The following is a 17,187-nucleotide window of genomic DNA, read 5'->3' as shown; positions in this document are numbered from 1 at the left end:
AATTCCCTATGTAGCAGAAAATGGCCTTGAACTCTTGATCCTCCTGTCGGTCATTACCTTCTGAGAGCTGGAAATGGCAGGTGTGCCCCATCATGCCGGTCCAGGGCTCTGCGCATGCTGGGAAAGCACTCTACCCACTGAGCTAGCTAGAGGCGACCTCAACTACAGTTTGACTCATTCTGTCATTCTGAAGCCCTAGCTGGCCTCAAACTCACAGCGATCCTCCTGCTTCAGCCTCCTAAAGGCTGGAACGGTAGGTACAAGTTTTTAAACAGTTTGGAGCAGCATGGGGACACCCTTTGCAACCATGGGTGGGTACTGTCAGAGTGAAGGTTAGGCAGGAGGCTAAAGAGACCAGATGGCAACCTCAACGCCATGCTTAGCCCAGAATTCCAGACATACTCCAGGTGGGACCTCTCACCTGTACCCCAGAGATCCCCAAAGGAACACTGAACACCTGGAGGTGTGCACCTCCCAGAACATGCCCTCCGGACCACAGTTTATGACCTGACCCCATTGTGGGTTGTTCTTCCTAGACAACTGTCTGGTTCCCAGATGGGACATAGCCTGCCCCCGGTGGCCACCCCCGCGCAGGCCCGGGCCCTGCGCCTCGGGGACACGTCCGTCCCGCTGCGCCCCGCCCCGCCCGCCGCCGGCCCCGCCCGCCCTGGGCTTTTATAGGCCGAGGCGTCTGCACTCGCTGAGTCCCCGCTGCTGCCCAACACTCGCCATGCGTCCTGGGGCACTGTGGCCGCTGCTTTGGGGAGCCCTGGTCTGGGCGGTGGGATCCGTGGGCGCCGTGATGGGCTCGGGGGATTCTGTGCCGGGTGAGTGGGGCTGGGCGGAAGGGGCGGGCGAGCGGGCCACCCACGTGGCCTGAGGAATGCGGCAGGGGGATGTCTGGGGTGTGCTTGGCTGGGTGGGCGAGTGCGGGGCTCCACGCCTCCAACCTCAAAAGAGGACTGACATTTATTTATTGAGCTCTTACTGTTTACATGCTTTCCCATGAGTCCACAGAACAGCCAAAGCTTGTGGGTACTTTTTCCTCCCCGTTTTCAGGATAGGTAAACTGAGGCTCAGGGTCATGAACCTTTTAAGTGACATAGTAGGTGGCTCCTTATCCCCTAGAGAAACATCTCTGGTTGGCTGGACCTGCTATAGCCACTTAGGCAGAGGGTTTCAGGATTGCCTGGATGAAATGTCTCAGGTGGAATGGTGTACCTGCATCTGGTTGGGAGAGCTCCAGTCTCAGTATCCCTTTTTGTAAAGCCTTTGCTGAGGTGCCCGGTAAGGTCCACGGAAGGCATTCGGCAGTATCCCTTGAGCAAGAATGAGTTCTGATGGGGGGTGGGTGTGCAGCTATCCTCATTTAAGAGTGAAGAAAGCTGAAGGTTCTGTGTTCTAGCCCCTACCAGCCCAGCAGGGCTGCTGGCCTCTGAGGGAGCCAAGCCCCCTCCCCTAGGGCCGCGTCCCCCCGTCCCTGTCCCAGGGGAGTGAGCTCACGCAGAGGGAATGTTCCCCAGTTGGAGTGAGTAAGAGGCGGGTCAGGCGAGGGGGGGCTGCAGGCCAGGGGCTCGACTGTCCTGGGCACTGTCTAGACAGAGGGCAGAGGCGGGAAGCCAGTGCAGGCCCACAGACCCTCACATGCCGAGGGCCTGGCATTTGAAGGGGCTGGGCAGGGTGCCAGTTCTCAGGCCTGGAGGCCAGGCGGGAGTTGGTGGTGGAGCACTGGGGTGCGGCTCAGAGGAGAAGAGTTCCCTACATAGAAGAGCTCAGGCCACAACCGTGACTTTCTGCCCCTTCTTCCTGAGTACAGGGGTACAGGGCTTTTGTGATGACTATGGACATCCATGAATTGGCCGGGGCATTAGATCTGGGGTGTTGGGGGTTGGTTAGGAGTTTGCTCCACAAAGAACATGCATAAGGGAAAATTCTTAGGTAGGGATGGGGTCTGGAGCCTCCCTCCTCTTCCTCCTCCTCCTCCTTTGGAATAGGTGGTGTGTGCTGGCTCCAGCAGGGCAAGGAGGCCACCTGCAGTCTGGTGCTGAAGACACAGGTCAGCCGGGAGGAGTGCTGCGCTTCCGGCAACATCAACACAGCCTGGTCCAACTTCACCCACCCGGGCAATAAAATCAGCCTGCTAGGATTCCTGGGCCTTGTCCACTGCCTACCATGCAAAGGTGAGGCTATGGGGGCTCTTGACGGTGGAGTGAATGGGGCACTAGGGAGGGGACCCTGCCCTCAGAGAGGGTCACTGATGCCCTGGGCCCGAGGCTTGAAGAGGCTCTGAGAAGCCCTCTGTTTCCTGCCTCACCTGGTGGGGAGGAAGGAACTTAGCCTGAAATCCTGACTGGCACTTAGGCTACGTCCCCCACTGTTACCCTCATGGGTCCCTGAGTGCCACCAATTTTTCGTAGCTAATATGCCTGGGGTGGCAATGCTTTATTCTGAGACACGCCACCGCAGCCCTGCTCAGAAGAAGGAGCAGCCCAGGGACCCTCTGCCTTGGAGGAAGCATTGACAGAGGCACCCCAGGCCTCTCTGTGCTCGAGGCTGAACCAGCAGGCATGAAATCTAGGGTTCGGGTGGTAATTAGGAGCTCCCCGGGTGGAGCCCATAAGGAAGAGGGCACTGGGTCTAGGGCTAGTCTCTAGGGGCTGGGGTGCCAAAGCTTACCCAGGAGGAGGCTGGGGAGTACTGCAGACCTAAAGGCCCAGCCCGGGAGCCTGCATTGGCCTCAGGGATAGGATTAATTTCCGATCAGCCCGGCTGTGTCTGGCCACATTCCCCTCTGCCATACTCCCCTCCTCCAGACCCCACCTCTAACTTCTGGGAAGAGGAGGGATTTCAAGAAATGCCTGACCTGAGGGCCTGATTGCCCTCCCAGCCTCCTCTGGCCCCCGGGACAGGGATGGGAATTGGCCCCCCTCCTTTTCCTTTCTTTGATTTCTTAAAGCTAGAGGATCAGTCACGGATGTATGGTGGGTGGGCCCTGTGAAGGTGTCCAGGTGTGACCTTGGAATGTGGGTCTCCCCAGCTTTTTTACACGGGGAAAAATCAAAGCCAGAGGGTTCAGGAGCTGTTTCAGACCCACAAGTACCCGAACTGGGAGAGGGAGAGTTGTCAGTTCTGATTCTGGCATGAAGCGCTCAAGCTAGGATGTTTTGGGTCTCCTTGTACTCATAGCTGTAAACATCCTCAGTTTACCCATCTGTAAAATAGTGGCTGAGCAATATATTAAAAGGGACACGTGGCCAGGAGTGGTACATGGCAGATTCCCAGCACTTGGGTAATAGAGACAGGATGATCAAGAGTTCAAGGCCAGCCCTGGCTACAAAGCAAGTTTGAGTAGCCTAGGCTACTTGAGACCATCTCAAAAGAACAAAATGAAGACTGTGTAGCTAGGTGGGAACACCAACACATAATTTTGTCTAGGTGAGCCTCCGTTTCCCCACCTGAGACATAAGGATGGGTGGGATGAACCCCTCTCCCATATCTCTTTGGGGAGGTCCTAGTGGAAACCCGCAGTGCACACCCAGTCATTGTGCATTACGGTGCGGTGCGCCTAGACTCCAGTGACACGTGGGAACCCCACTCGTGTGTGCTCTGTGTCCTCAGATTCTTGCGACGGAGTGGAGTGCGGCCCCGGCAAGGCGTGCCGCATGTTGGGGGGCCGTCCACACTGCGAGTGCGTGTCCAACTGCGAGGGGGTTCCCGCGGGCTTCCAGGTCTGCGGCTCTGATGGCGCCACCTACCGGGACGAATGCGAACTGCGCACCGCGCGCTGTCGCGGACACCCAGACCTGCGCGTCATGTACCGCGGCCGCTGCCAAAGTAAGAGCGGTGACCGTGGGGTGGCCGGGCCGAGGAAGCAGGCAGGACCAGAGGGGCGGGGCTGGGGAGAGGAGGCCAGGGAGGCACCTCAAGCCTAGGAAAGGCGGAGCCTGGGAAAACATAGGGCAGGCCGAGGGGCGGAGTCTAGAGAGGGCGGGGCCTGACAAAGGCAAGATCGAGGTAAGGCCTGCTGGGGGCGTGGCCTAGGCAGGGTGTGACCACGTAGGGGCGGGGCCTGGAGTAGAGGGGGCCTGGGATGAGATGAGTCTACTCCAGGACAAGGCCTGGAAGGGGCGGGACTTAGATAGTTTGGGGCGTGGCCTGCACTGAGGTCAAGCCAGAAGTTGGCAAGTGGGCTCTATCCAGTTGTTGCCCAAGTCCATCCCTAGCCTGAAGAAGGGGAGGGGCCACGCTGGGGGCACTTTACGGACACCACTCCTTGCTGATGCTAAGGAGGCGGGGCCTGAGGGAGGGGCAGGGCTATGCAAAACTGTAGGTCAAGTCAGGTGCGTGCCAAAGAAGGCAGGCAGGCTGCAGAGATTCAGCGCGGGCTCCTGTTTAGCACCAACTCTCGGGCGTGTCCAGGAGCAGGACTGTGCGCGGCAGCACGTAGCGTGCCCTGCGGGCCAGCGTGCCCTTGCAAGTGCTGACGCGCGGGAGAAGCTGTGCAGCCACCGGGAAGAGGCTTGTGATGGATTGAGGGGGAGAATGTGGGTGTAGCCGTGGAGGCAACCTGATGGGTGGAGCTTGGTAGAATGGGGCAGGATTTGACAACTGAGGCTGTCATTCTGGGGGCGGGACTTCTCTGGAGGGCGGGGCTTAGCAGTTGTCGGGGGGGGGGGCTTGTGTTCTGGGGCGGGGCTTAACAGAGGTGAGTGGTGCTTGTCTAGTGGATGGATCTTGACAGCAGGGTGGGGCTAGTGTCCCAGGGCGGGGCTCGAAGAGTGGCGGTGCGTTTATGTCCTAGGAGTGGGGCTTTCAGGTGAAGTCTTTGTCTGAGGGTAGCTGGACTCACAGGGAGGAGACACCATCCTGCACCTGACCCACCCTCTCTCCGGCCTTCAGAGTCCTGCGCTCAGGTAGTGTGCCCGCGCCCCCAGTCGTGCCTTGTGGATCAGACTGGCAGCGCACACTGCGTGGTGTGTCGCGCTGCACCCTGCCCAGTACCTCCCAACCCTGGCCAAGAACTCTGCGGCAACAACAACGTTACCTACATCTCGTCGTGTCACTTGCGCCAGGCCACTTGCTTTCTGGGCCGTTCCATTGGAGTTCGGCACCCGGGCATCTGCACAGGTGAGAGACGTGGGGTGGGTGGGTCTGGCCATCTGGTCCACCAAGGGATGGTGCACCATCCTCACTCTTGTCCCCATCCCTGTAGGTGGCCCCAAAGTACCAGCAGAGGAGGAAGAGAACTTCGTGTGAGCTGCAGCCACTGGGCCTGGTATTTAAGGCCGTCCTGATTTTTATTTATTATTACAGAAAATATTCTAATTTATGTCACATGGACATTCCCCAAACCTAGCCTGGAACCACTTGGGGATCCCCTAGGATCCTGAGCACATATCACAGGAACTGAAGGAAGATTTTGTAAGAGTTGGTATATGCCGTCACCGGGTACTGGGATCCAAGTTAGCACCCCAGACACCTGCTGCCCAGGGAGGGCTGCTTCGTGGAGACCCCCTGATTTGATCTCCCCACCTGCTTTCTAGGCTGGCGCTATCTCAGGCCACAGCTGACGGTAGTGTGTCCACCTCAATTGGTGTTTGCATGTGGCCGGTCTCAGACCAGAGCAGGCAGCATCGGGTCAGAGAAACACTGGGTTCATTCCTGTTCAGTCCACTTGGGGTGAGACCTGGTAGAAACATTGGGTTGTGGCTGACTCGCAAGCCCAGGAGAACCTGTGGACACCAGGATTCACTCTAGCACCAACTGCCCTGTTCCCTGGACACCCACATTAGCTTTTACCCAGCCCCACTTGTCACCAAGCACATGCTGTTTTGTCTCACCCATCACCCTGACAGCTGCCACTGAAAATTACCCACCCGTGCCTTCAGGGAAACCAAAGAGGGGAGTGAGAGTTCAGTAGGTAGAGTGCTTTCCAAGCATTCACAACGTCCTGGGCTCTGTCCCCAGCACCACATAAAACAGACATGTTGACTCAGGCCTGTTATCCCAGCACTTGGAAAGTAGAGGAAAGAGGATCAGGAGTTCGAGTTCATCTTTGGTTACACTGTGAGTTCAAGGCCAGCCTGAGCTACCTTATCTTTGAAAAAAGAAAAAAAAAAAAAAACCCTTAAAAAGGAAGACAAGATGTCAGACCACAACAGAAGACCCTGGGAAGGTGCACAGCCCTCCAGTTTGGGGGCAAGGAGTTCCCAGAGTCTTTCTTACCACTCTCCAGTTCTCAGCTGTGCCTTTCTTATAATGTTCCCCAAAGTGTCCTTAGCAGGAAGCTATGGTAGTCTCTCCTAGCCTGGAGTTCTGCCTCACCAAGGAAATAAAAGACAATAGAAACCACCATGTGTGACCAGCCTCTGACTGCCTCCTTCCTCTGAACCTGGGACTAGGGTGGAGCGTGGGACCATCTAGGAAAGCTTTCTCACGGTCAAGGACCCCTGGGAAACATGGAGGCAAGTGGACGGGAGGGAAGGGAAGTGCGCCCTCTGGAGGCCTGGAGGTACAAAGACAAGAAGGCCCTAAGATGGCAACTTGTCCAGGGCTCAGGAATGAAGGTTTGAACTCAAACCAGGGAATGATCGCCAATAAGATGCTGAGGCTAGGAAGTCAGGAGTACAGTTATAACTTTCTGGGTTTTTGTCCTCATTACATACATTAGTGGAGTTAGTCACGATCCATAAGGGGATAGAGCAGGTGCAAAGGCCCAGGAGACACTCAGAATGGGGACTAGACTTCAGGAGGGGGCAGCGTACAGGATCTTGGTTACAAGGGTGACTGTGTGGATTAAGGGGGCTCCTGGAGTTGACCACATATCAAGCCAGAAGCCATGTATCTAGTTAGCCAGCCGTCTGTACAGCTGTTCATTTAGGATGAATGCCTGTAGCCCAAGCCCCAGGTCCTCAGGGTTTTAGGGCCAAGTCAGGGAATATTCCAGATGTGAGCCAACGGGCACTGGTTGTCATTCATTTCTGCCCCAGTAGGGGGCTGAGACTCAAACAGCCCTCAAAGAGCATCCCATTGAACCGGGGGTTGGACTTGCTCGAACCACATCCCAGATCCAGCTCACAAACGCTGACACTTGAGTGTAGACATCCGGAGTTTTGGGGTCACCACACCAGAGGCCTGAGAAAGATACAAGGCCATGGGCCCTGTTTCCACAGACCAAGGGCCCCCCAGAGTCTGCCTGGAGTGAAAAAAGTTTGAGGTTAAAATTGTTCTTCAGGTCTTGTGTCCCCCCAAAAGGAGTCTCTTATAAGCAGACAGGTCTGTGGTTTTTGCATATGCACAGCCTACGTAGCTGTGTGCAACAGCCCTCTGGTAGGTCTCCCCAAGAAGCTGAAGTTTTCCTTAGGTCTCAGCTCCTAGCCTGTACTTTTAGCGTTCCTCAGTATTCACCCTAAAACCCCCAACTCACTGACTTGTCTCACTGTCATAATTGCTATGTACAAATTGCTATGTCATCTTTATGAGCCCAGGCCTGGGAGAGAAATGTTGGCGCCCCCTACTGGACATGCCTCCTATGTTTAGACCTACACCTCCAGGACATATTTGTGCAGGATACAGGCTGCAGAAGTCAAAGTAACTCTGTATGACTCCCAATCATCCCGCGCTTTCCTGGGCCTCAATTTTTCCGTCCAATCCAACATTAATGGGACTCAAAGGTAGCCTGCTTCCAACTCTGACCTCTTCTGTGGGCCTCGGTTTCCCCATATGGTAAACAAGGGTGGCGTGGAATCATACCGAGCAGAAACCACGCCGCCGGCGGTCCCCACTGTGGGTACAGAGCATGGCAGGACTCAGCTGGCCCTGCCAGGAGCTGTTGCAGACGCTCAGGTCTAGTATGCGCACCTCGACTTCCATCAGCCCAGGTGGAGGCTCCTCAAAGTCAGACACGGAGCCCCAGCCAGATACGCGGCACCGGGTGCCCGCCACGGGAGGCTTAGCTCCTCTCCGAGGCAGTCGCAATAGCCTCACAGCGGGGCCCAGCACAGCAGAGCCATTCAGCTGCAGGAAGAGTGCTAGATTCAGTGTCACCCACCCTCGTACCCAACTCGTCACCCTTCTCCCACCTTAGTGTCCCTGTGGTGTCAAGAACCAGTAACAGCTGTGGTCCACCCGCCATCAGACTGCCTCCTACCACACCAGACAACTCCATCACGAACCAGGGATATGACCTTCCACCCATCTCTCAGCATCCTCCTCGCTTCTGAGCCCTCCATAACTCCCATTGTCCTTGGGGTGAAGGCTCCTGGCCCACTGGTGAGTCCACCTCCCTTTAGAGTTTCCCAGCTCGTGTACCTTCCCATTCAGCCTCAGTTTAGACATCACTTCCTTCAGGGGGCCTCCCAAGCTCCGAAGTGCAAACAAGCACCTCGGGGCCCCTGTGCACCCAGTTAGCTGTGCAGCTTTGATTGGGTGACTACCTGGGGCCTCAGCCCAGTCTCCTGCCACTCAGCTGGCGGATGTGGAAAAAGTGACCAGACTCAGGACTGGCGCATCTCAATGCACCTCTACCTCAGTTTCCCCATTTCCCAGCCTCAGTTTCTTCACTTGTACTGGAAGTCAGATGATTCTAAGGGGTCCCAGCCCCCCAGCCTCTGGTTGTGGAAACCCTCATTCCCTCCCTTTTTGTCCTACAAAAACTACCACACCCTGAAGCTCACAGTCCAAGGAGGGCTTGGGAAGGTACCTGTAGGCCAGCTCTAGGACACACCCTTGAGAAACAGAACCCAGGGGTTCTTGGCTTTGGTTTTTGTTCTGACAGGTGGAAGTCATGGAGAGTTTGGGGCAGTAGAGATAGCTGTGTAACAGGATTCAGGGGTTCCAGGTTCTACCAGCCATTTTCAAATAGAGTTCGGGGACCCTAGGCATGGGCTCCTTAGCATGCAAAAATGTCCAGGCTGGTTGAGGTAGCACTCGAAAGGGAGAGGCAGGCAGATCTCAGTGAGTTTGAGTCCAGACTGGTCTACAGAGTATTTCAGGACAGCCAAAGCTCCATAGTGAGATCCTTCTTGAAAAGAAAGGAAAGGAAAAAGAAAAGAAAGAGTTCGTCCTCAACCCCACCCATAAATTAAATGAAGACCTCAGAGATCAGATGGGTCCTGGTCTGCCAGTCGCCCTCCTGCAGCTCAGCTCACCCTTAGCAGGCAGATGTCATTGGCCTGTGTGGTCGGCTCAAAATCAGGATGGCTGACAACAGCCGCAATGCCAAATACCTGTTGTGTGGGCTCCGGGGTGAGCAGGGCATGGGCCCCAAGCACCACCAGGCCAGTGGAGGGGTCCCTGCGGGCAAACAGGAAGAGCAAAGTCATCAAGAGTGCCCTGAAGTCATGAGTGCATAGACCCCTCCGTCCCCAGGTTTACAGTCCTCTCCCAGTACAGCAGCCTCCAGTCCTTGCAATGTTACCTTTCAGAGTTATAAAAATGCACATAAACACAATACAACCTTATTAGTTATAATTCTTAATTCCATAGTACTATTTTGTAGTAGTGAGTATAAAACTAAAAACCCCGGGGGCTGGAGAGATGACTCAGAGTTCTTGAGTTCAATTCCCAGCAACCACATGGTGGCTCACAACCATCTGTAATGAGATCTGATGCTCTCTTCTGGTGTGTCTGAAGACAGTGACAGTGTACTCACATACATAAAATAAATAAATAAATCTTATTTTAAAAAGAAGTTGGGGCTGGGGATTTAGCTCAGTGGTAGAGCGCTTACCTAGGAAGCGCAAGGCCCTGGGTTCGGTCCCCAGCTCCGAAAAAAAAAAAAAGAACCAAAAAAAAAAAAAAAAAAAGAAATTAAGGGGTTGGGGATTTAGCTCAGCAGTAGAGCACTTGCCTAGCAAGCACAAGGCCCTGGGTTCGGTCCCCAGCTCCGAAAAAAAGAAAAAAAAAACAAAAAACAGAAGTTAAAAATAAATAAATCTTAAAATATATATATTTATAAATAAAACCGTCAGGTTGGGGGTTTAGCTCAGCGGTGGAGCGCTTGCCTAGCAGGCGCAAGGCCCTAGGTTCGATCCTCAGCTCCGGAAAAAGAAAAAAAAAGAAAAAAGAAAACCGTCAAGATTCTCACGAAGCAAGTGCTCTAACTGATCACAACCCCAGCCCTTCACTGGGGAATTCTAGGCAGGGGCTCCACCCCTAATCACACCCAGCCCCTCACTGGGGGATTCTAGACAGAGCCCCATGCCCATGACCACGCCCCCAGCCCCTCACTGAGGGATTCTGGGTGGTGGAACTCACAAAGGGGTAACAGCTCCAGACTCTGGGGAATTCTATGTGGGGCTCCATTCCTGAGCCACATTCCAGTTAGGGGCTCTACTATTCAACTCCAATCCTACAACTATCTGTCTGTCCGTCCATCCATCTGTCTGTCTGTTGAGACATGGTTCCAGATTAACTGAGCTTCAATTTTCCGTCCCCCTGACTCAGCCTTCTGGCTAACTGGAATTCCCAGACTGTGCTGTCGTTCCCAGCAGTTAGTCTGAGTCCAAACAGTAGCACACTTTGCTTGTTTGAAGATGATCACAGTTATTATATTTGATTGTTATCACCAGAAGTGCCGGGGGCGGGGGCAGAGAGTTGGTCCTGTCTGTGTCACATCCTGGCTTCCTGATGGCCTTAAGTTTATCCCTCAGTGGCCCCAGCATGTCACCTGTCACTGAAGCAATGGGCAGCTGACAGCACCCAATGGGCATGGAACAAGAAGCCTCCACAATGGTGATGGCCCTCGAAGTTCACAGAGGCCATGTAGGGCCGGGCATGTGGCTTCACCTCATGGCCTCCAACAATGTGGGATCCGCAGCAACCTGGGGTAGTAGGTACAGCAATGTGAGAGGCAAGGATAGGTAGATCAAGGCCAATCGAGAACAGCCCTGGCAGGGAGTAGAGGTGGAGGCTGGGCTGAGAGGAAGGGGTAAACATAGAGGGAGGCCCCCGGGAAACAGGCAGGGGGATCTCTGTGGGTTCAAAATCAAACTGGTCTACACGGAGAGTTACGGGTCAGCCAGGGTTATGTGATGAGACCTTGCCTAATGTGTGTAAGTGTGTGTGTGTGTGTGTGTGTGTGTGTGTGTGAGAGAGAGAGAGAGAGAGAGAGACAGACAGACAGACAGACAGACAGACAGACAGACAAAGAGACAGACAGAGACAGAGAATGCAACACTCATGCAAGGTGCACACAGCCCTAGGCACCCTCAGCACCCCATAAGCTAGATGTGCACCAGCACACATGCTATTTCGGAACTCTGCAAGCAGAGGCAGGAGGGTCAGGAACTAAGGGTCATTTCCCTTTTCAGCTACACAGCTATTTCAAGGTGCCTGGACCACAAGCAACCCTACTTTCATTAAAACAGGTGGAAGTGGTCAGGTGATGGTGCACACATCTTTTAATCCCAGTCCTTGGGAGGCAGAGGCAGGTGGATCTCTGTGAGTTCAAGGCCAGCCTGGTCTACAGAGAGTTCCAGTACAGCCAGAGCCACACAGAGAAACCCGTCTTGAGCAAAAAGACAGGGAGGCAGGCAGGCAGAAAGATAGACAGACAGACAGGGATGGATGGATAGATAGATAGACAGACAGACAGATAAGATAGACATATAGACAGATAGACAGGGATGGATAGATAGACAGACAGACAGGGAAGACTGGATGGATAGACAGACAGATAGACAGACAGACAGAGATGAATAGGGTAGACAGACATGGATGGATGACAGACAGACAGACAGACAGACAGACAGACAGACAGGAGAGAGCAAGAACAGGAGACCCATTGGCCCAGTGAGATGGCTCAGTAGGTGAAGGTGATTACTACCAAGCTTGATGGCCTAAGTTCTATCCCAGAGACCCATATGGTAGAAGGACAGAATTGACCCCTGCAAGTTTCCCACTGGTTGCATCAAGCACCCAAGACATGTACCCTCTCAAAATAAATTAATGGAAATAAATAAACGTAATTTTAAAAAATAGGAGGCTTGGAGAAACGGTCTGTTATTTAAAACCCCTGGCTGGTTTTACTGAGGATTTAGATCCCAGCACCTACATGGTCGGGCCAACTAACTGTAAATTCCAGGGGGATCTCACGCCACCTGCTGGTCGCTCCAGGCACAGCGTGCACGCAGGCATACAGGCAAACTACTAGTACACACAAAAATAAAAACTGAACGGAAGAGCAAGGAAACCAAGACTCCACAACCTTGTACCTGAGGTGGCTGGGACCCCTCGCACTCCCGCCCACGCCTCCTGGTTCAGCAGTTAGAGTACATGCGGGTCCTGGAAGCCTGGTCACCTTGGGTAGGGTCTAACGGCCATGTGGAGTTCTCACCAGGGAGCCACAGGAGCTGGGTCAGGGCAGTCGCTACGACCAGCGTCAGGCAGTCCCGGCCTCCTCCTGTCCCAGGCACCATGACTGTGGAGGACGGTATCTCCTCTTCCTGTCAAGGTCTGCAGGTGCAGGAGGCACAGTCACCCAACGGTCCCGTCCAGAAAGTAGTTATGGGTCTGTGGTCTGTGGTCTGTGGTCAGAAGGGCTGAACGCATGTCATTTGCTACTGTCCCTCAGACCTTCTCAGGGTCCCGCCATCCTGGAAGCATCAGTCCTGCTCATCTGTCACCCCTGGCCAGGTGCCCTGGGGCAAGCACCTTGACCCTTGACCTCATCTTCCCCACCTTAGGCCAGTGAGGACAATAAAGCTAGTTCTTTGGGGAGGGCTGAGTTTGGCTGCCTTTCCTACATTTATTGAGTTCCTACTGTGTACCATACTTCCTTGGAAGAAATAGGGCCGCAGCAGAGTGACTCGAAGGTCTGGAGTCCCATCAGGATATGTGCTGGGCTTGGGTTTCCTCATGGTGGGGACCTTTGGGAAAGAAAGTTCAGTTTCTTTTCAGGTAGCCGAGGCTAACCTCTAATTCAATATGCACCTTGAACTAGCTATCCAGCTGAGAATGGCTTTGAACTCCTACCTCTCCCGCCTCTACCTTCCAAGTGCTAAGACCACGGACCCACGTGAGGTAGGAATTCCCTTGGGTGTGGGGTGGAGTCTGGAGTACACACAGGCTGGGCTTGCATTGCTCCATGTTTGTTAGCCAGTGATGCAGCTTTAAGTCTGCTACAGGCTTGCCCCAGTTGTCCTGGAGGAGCCACCTCAGGGCTGACTCATATGTTGGGTGCTTAGAGCAGGGAGTGGGCAGATGAGCCTGATGAACTCAGGAGGCACAATGCTGATCAGGCCGTGAGGTTCCCTGACAGCTCCAGGTCAGCAAGGTCATGCTCCAGGAACTCCCACGAAGGTCCTTCCATCCCGTACTGAGGGTGCAGGATCTGCACCATAGACCCTGGAGGGAGCCTCAGGAACAGTGTGCTGAGAGCCAGGGCTCAGGAAGGTGGTGGTGACCAGACAACGGGGTATAAGTGGGGATGGAGGGACCCCAGATAAAGAGGAAGACAGAGACAGAGACAGAAAGAGAGACAGGGGGCTGGAGAGAGGGCTCAGTGGTTAAGAGCACTGACTGCTCTTCCAAAGGTCCTGAGTTCAAACCCCAGCAACCACATGGTGGCTCACAACCATCTGTAATGGGACCCAATGTGCTGGTGTGTCTGAGGACAGTGGCAGTGTGCTCATATGTAATAAATAAATCTTTTTAAAAAAAGAAAGAGAGACAGGGACAGAGACAGACAGAGACAGGGAGAAACAGAGACAGAAAGAGAGACAGAGACAGAGACAGGGAGAAATAGAGACAGAAAGACAGAGACAGAGACAGGGAGAAACAGAGACAGAAAGAGAGACAGAGACAGAGACAGGGAGAAATAGAGACAGAAAGAGAGACAGACAGAGACAGGGAGAAACAGAGACAGAAAGAGAGACAGAGACAGAGACAGGGAGAAATAGAGACAGAAAGAGAGACAGACAGAGACAGACAGAGACAGAGACAGAGGAAGAAAAGAGAGTAACAGAAAGAGACGAAGGCAGAGTGAGACAGATGGAGGAGAAGACAGGGACAGAGAGAGGACAGGAAGAAAGCCAAACCTGAAGATGATGTACACCATTAGTCCCAGCTCTCTGGAGACACTGGAAGATGGGTCTCTGAGTTTAAAGCCAGTCTGCTTTACAGAGTGAGTCCTTGCCAAAACAAAACAAAACAAAACAAAACAAACAGAACGAGGGTCTGGGAAGAGGTCTCAGCACTTAAGAGCACAGGCTCCTCTTCCAAAGGACCGGGCTGTGGTTAATGGCACTGACACAGTGGCTCACAATAGTTTGTAACTCCTGTTGCAGTGGATCTGTCGCCCTCTTCTGGCTCCTCTGGGTACTGCATGCATGTGGTACATAGGCACAAGAAATGGTTCATAAATAACAACTCATAAATAAAATAGAGACAAAGACAGAGATAAAGACAGATATACAAAGAGACAGAGTGAAGGAAAGTCAGTGGCCATGACAATGACATAGAGTGGAACGGTGTGTGAAGCAGGCCGGGCGTGGGGGTGCATGCCTTTAGCCCGAGCGCTGAGGCAGAAGGGGATCTCTGAGTCCAAAGCTAGCCAGGTTTATAGCGTGAGTTCCAGGACAGTCAGGGCTATCCAAAGAAACCGTGTCTTGGGGAAAAAATCACACAGCAAGTGAGGGCAAAGTTCAGGCTGAAGACTGGGGAGCCCTGGTGCTTTTCCGTTTCCTTCCGCTTTGGTGAACAGTTGTGAAACCATCTTGCGTTCACCTCAACTGTCAACTGCCAAGCTCTCAGCGGCCCTCAGGAACCCCGTACTGGCTTGAGAAATCCAGAAAGGTCTTCCATCTTTGTTCTGGGTCATCTGGGAACCCTGTGAGATATTAATTAATTTACTAATTGACTGGTTGGTTGTGTGTGTGTGTGTGTGTGTGTGTGTGTGTGTGTGAGAGAGAGAGAGAGAGAGAGAGAGAGAGAGAGAGAGAGAGAGAGAGACTATATGTATGTAAAAAGACCCAGTGAAGGCATTTCAGCAGCTTTGACAATGAGAAATGGTGCATGAGGGCTGGAGAGATGGCTCAGCGGTTAAGAGCACTGACTGCTCTTCCAGAGGTCATGAGTTCAAATCCCAGCAACCACATGGTGGCTCACAACATCTGTAATAAGATCTGATGTCCTCTTCTGGTGTGTCTGAAGACAGCAACAGTGTACACACATATAATAAATAAGTCTTAAAAAAAAGAGAGAGAGAGAGAAATGGTGCAAGAGGCTTGGCTTGGACACGCCCCCAGCTCACCAACCAGGGTGATGCTTCTCCATTTCCTGGGCTATCCTGGAAGCGGCTCTCTTCTTAGACAAGGACTCATGTAGCCAAGTTGCCCTCAAACTCACTATGTAGCCAAGGATAACCTCGAACCTTGATCCTCCACTTCCTGGGTGCTGAGGTGACAGATTCATAGAGTCCCATCCTCTTACTTCCATTTTTTTTTTGTTTTAAATTAAAGAATACATACACATTCACATGTGTTGGTTTCACTATATAACAGCCCAGGCAGGCCTGGCACTTGTGGTGACATTAGAACAGGGAGAAAAGGCATGTGTCACCATGCCCAACTCCAGCAGTCCTTACTTTTTTAGTATTTTATTTAACTCGTATGCATGTTTCTGTGTTCGCGTGTGAACTCATGAACGTGGCGGCTGGAGAACAACCTCAGCTGCCCTTCCATGCCATCTACCTGACTTTCTAGGGCAGGATCTCTCCCTGGTTTCAAACTTGCCAATTTGGCTAGGATGGCTGGGCAGGGAGCCCTGGGGCTCCTCCTGTCTCCACTTCCCCAGTGTTGTGCTTGCAGGTGTTTGTCACGTGGGGAGGGCTTAAACTCAGACCCACATGCTGGCACTGAAAGCCCTTCAAATCTTAACTCACTTGTTTGTTTAGGAGACAGAGAACGCTGTCTCTCTAAAGACAGAGTCCTGAGTTCCCAGTGCATACAGTAAGAGCTCAGGAGCACTCTCTAGGCTGGAAAGACAGGGGACGGAGAACAGCAAAGATACTAGCTGTCAGTTTGAGCACCTAATGCAGGCTCAGCAAAATGCAGCATATAGCCTGTCAGTAAAGTTTTTTTTTTTTTTTTTTGTTCTTTTTTTCCGGAGCTGGGGACCGAACCCAGGGCCTTGGGCTTCCTAGGCAAGCGCTCTACCACTGAGCTAAATCCCCAGCTCCAGTAAAGTTTTATTGACACATAGTATATAGCCTATTGGTGTTGTTAAAGTTTGTTTTCATAAAGATTTATTTACATGCGAATACACTGTCCCTGGTCTTCAGACATTTCAGAAGAGAGCATTCCGTTACAGATGGTTGTGAGCCACCTTGTGGTGGCTGGGAATTGAACTCAGGACCTCTGGAAGAGCAGTCCGTGCTCTTAACCACTGAGCCATCTCTCCGGCCCGTTGATAAAGTTTTTTTTTTTTTTTTTTTTTTTTTTTTTTGGAGCTGGGGACCGAACCCAGGGCCTTGCGCTTCCTAGGTAAGCGCTCTACCACTGAGCTAAATCCCCAGCCCCCGTTGATAAAGTTTTATTGACACACAACCACTTCCACATATCTCCTCCAGCTCGTGGTAACACACCACCTGGCCAGCAATGCTGACAGTGTTTACTATCTGGCCTTTAATCTAAAAAGTTCCCCTGAACCTCAGTGTGTCCAGGTGAGGCGACACTGTTAACCCTCCAGCAGCCTGAGGTCGGGATGCGCAGACAGGTGGAAAGGTGAGAAACAGACACAGAAAGAATCACACACTGCTACAGAGCCAAGTCCAGATCCAAACCCAGGAAAGATGAGCAGGTGTGGTGGTGCCCGCCCGACTGAGTTAGTCGTATTTCTGTGAGTTTCAGGCCAGCCTAGTCTACATAGTAATCTACATAGTTTCAAAAGAAGACAAAAGGAAGGTGGGTGGCTCCTACGGAAGACAGTCGGGGACCCTGGGATCTCCACGTGCACGCAAGATGAACACACGGTCTAAGAAAGCAAACCAAAGGACAACTACTCTATCACATAACCGAGTTTTCTGATGCATTCTCCCTGCTTTGCCCCAAGGCCCAGTGAGTGCCTAGGGCCAAGGGGCTGCAATCCAGGCAGAAACACAGGAAGTCACATGGTGCATCCTCTGGGAGAGACAGGCCCTATGTCTTCCTACAGTGTCTCTCCAGTGCCCTGGGAACAAAGTCTAAG

The 17,187-nt window shown here is 53.0% G+C and overlaps 2 protein-coding genes across 12 annotated transcripts; one reads left to right on the top strand and one right to left on the bottom strand.

Moving 5' to 3' along the window:
• The first annotated feature begins 702 nt into the window (after positions 1 to 702).
• Positions 703 to 6,352, top strand: Fstl3 (follistatin like 3). Of its 2 annotated transcripts, none has more exons than NM_053629.4 (5): positions 703 to 827; positions 1,995 to 2,180; positions 3,619 to 3,834; positions 4,900 to 5,127; positions 5,213 to 6,352. In NM_053629.4, exons 1-5 carry the CDS (start codon positions 731 to 733, stop codon positions 5,254 to 5,256), a joined length of 771 nt encoding a protein of 256 aa, NP_446081.1. In that variant the 5' UTR covers positions 703 to 730; the 3' UTR covers positions 5,257 to 6,352. The 2 variants fall into 2 exon arrangements, with proteins under 2 accessions (NP_446081.1, XP_063118932.1); XM_063262862.1 differs by lacking the exon at positions 703 to 827 and adding an exon at positions 983 to 1,818 and having other exon boundaries at positions 5,213 to 6,351.
• Positions 6,353 to 6,929: 577 nt separating this feature from the next.
• On the bottom strand, positions 6,930 to 17,070 carry Prss57 (serine protease 57). 10 transcript variants are annotated; one of them, XM_039079718.2, is made up of 7 exons: positions 14,040 to 16,095; positions 12,771 to 12,869; positions 12,302 to 12,456; positions 10,670 to 10,823; positions 9,150 to 9,294; positions 7,753 to 8,016; positions 6,930 to 7,195 (listed from the first exon to the last, which is right to left on the bottom strand). In XM_039079718.2, the coding sequence occupies exons 3-7, from the start codon at positions 12,417 to 12,419 to the stop codon at positions 7,004 to 7,006; spliced, it is 873 nt and encodes a 290-aa protein (XP_038935646.1). In that variant the 5' UTR covers positions 12,420 to 12,456; positions 12,771 to 12,869; positions 14,040 to 16,095; the 3' UTR covers positions 6,930 to 7,003. The 10 variants fall into 10 exon arrangements, with proteins under 10 accessions (XP_038935646.1, XP_063120161.1, XP_038935644.1 ...); XM_063264091.1 differs by lacking the exon at positions 12,771 to 12,869; XM_039079716.2 differs by having other exon boundaries at positions 12,302 to 12,869; positions 14,040 to 16,094.
• Positions 17,071 to 17,187: the final 117 nt, after the last annotated feature.

Source organism: Rattus norvegicus, chromosome 7 (assembly GCF_036323735.1).
Source record: "Rattus norvegicus strain BN/NHsdMcwi chromosome 7, GRCr8, whole genome shotgun sequence".
Taxonomy (NCBI): Eukaryota; Metazoa; Chordata; class Mammalia; order Rodentia; family Muridae; genus Rattus; species Rattus norvegicus.
The sequence above is the reverse complement of the archived record's forward strand: the minus strand, read 5'-3'. Positions and strand labels throughout refer to the sequence as shown.

Bases quoted from the DNA above. Each gene is read 5' to 3' on its own strand.
- Fstl3 (NM_053629.4), top strand. From the start codon at position 731: ATGCGTCCTGGGGCACTGTGGCCGCTGCTTTGGGGAGCCCTGGTCTGG. The intron at 828-1,994 runs GTGAGTGGGGCT...CCTTTGGAATAG, and splicing joins CTCGGGGGATTCTGTGCCGG to GTGGTGTGTGCTGGCTCCAG. The intron at 2,181-3,618 runs GTGAGGCTATGG...CTGTGTCCTCAG, and splicing joins CCACTGCCTACCATGCAAAG to ATTCTTGCGACGGAGTGGAG.
- Prss57 (XM_039079718.2), bottom strand. From the start codon at position 12,419: ATGGTGCCTGGGACAGGAGGAGGCCGGGACTGCCTGACGCTGGTCGTA. The intron at 9,295-10,669 runs GTGACATGCTGG...GTTTGCCCGCAG, and splicing joins GCCCATTGCTTCAGTGACAG to GGACCCCTCCACTGGCCTGG. The intron at 7,196-7,752 runs GTATGATTCCAC...TTTTCACTCCAG, and splicing joins GGCGGCGTGGTTTCTGCTCG to GCAGACTCTGGGGGGCCCTT.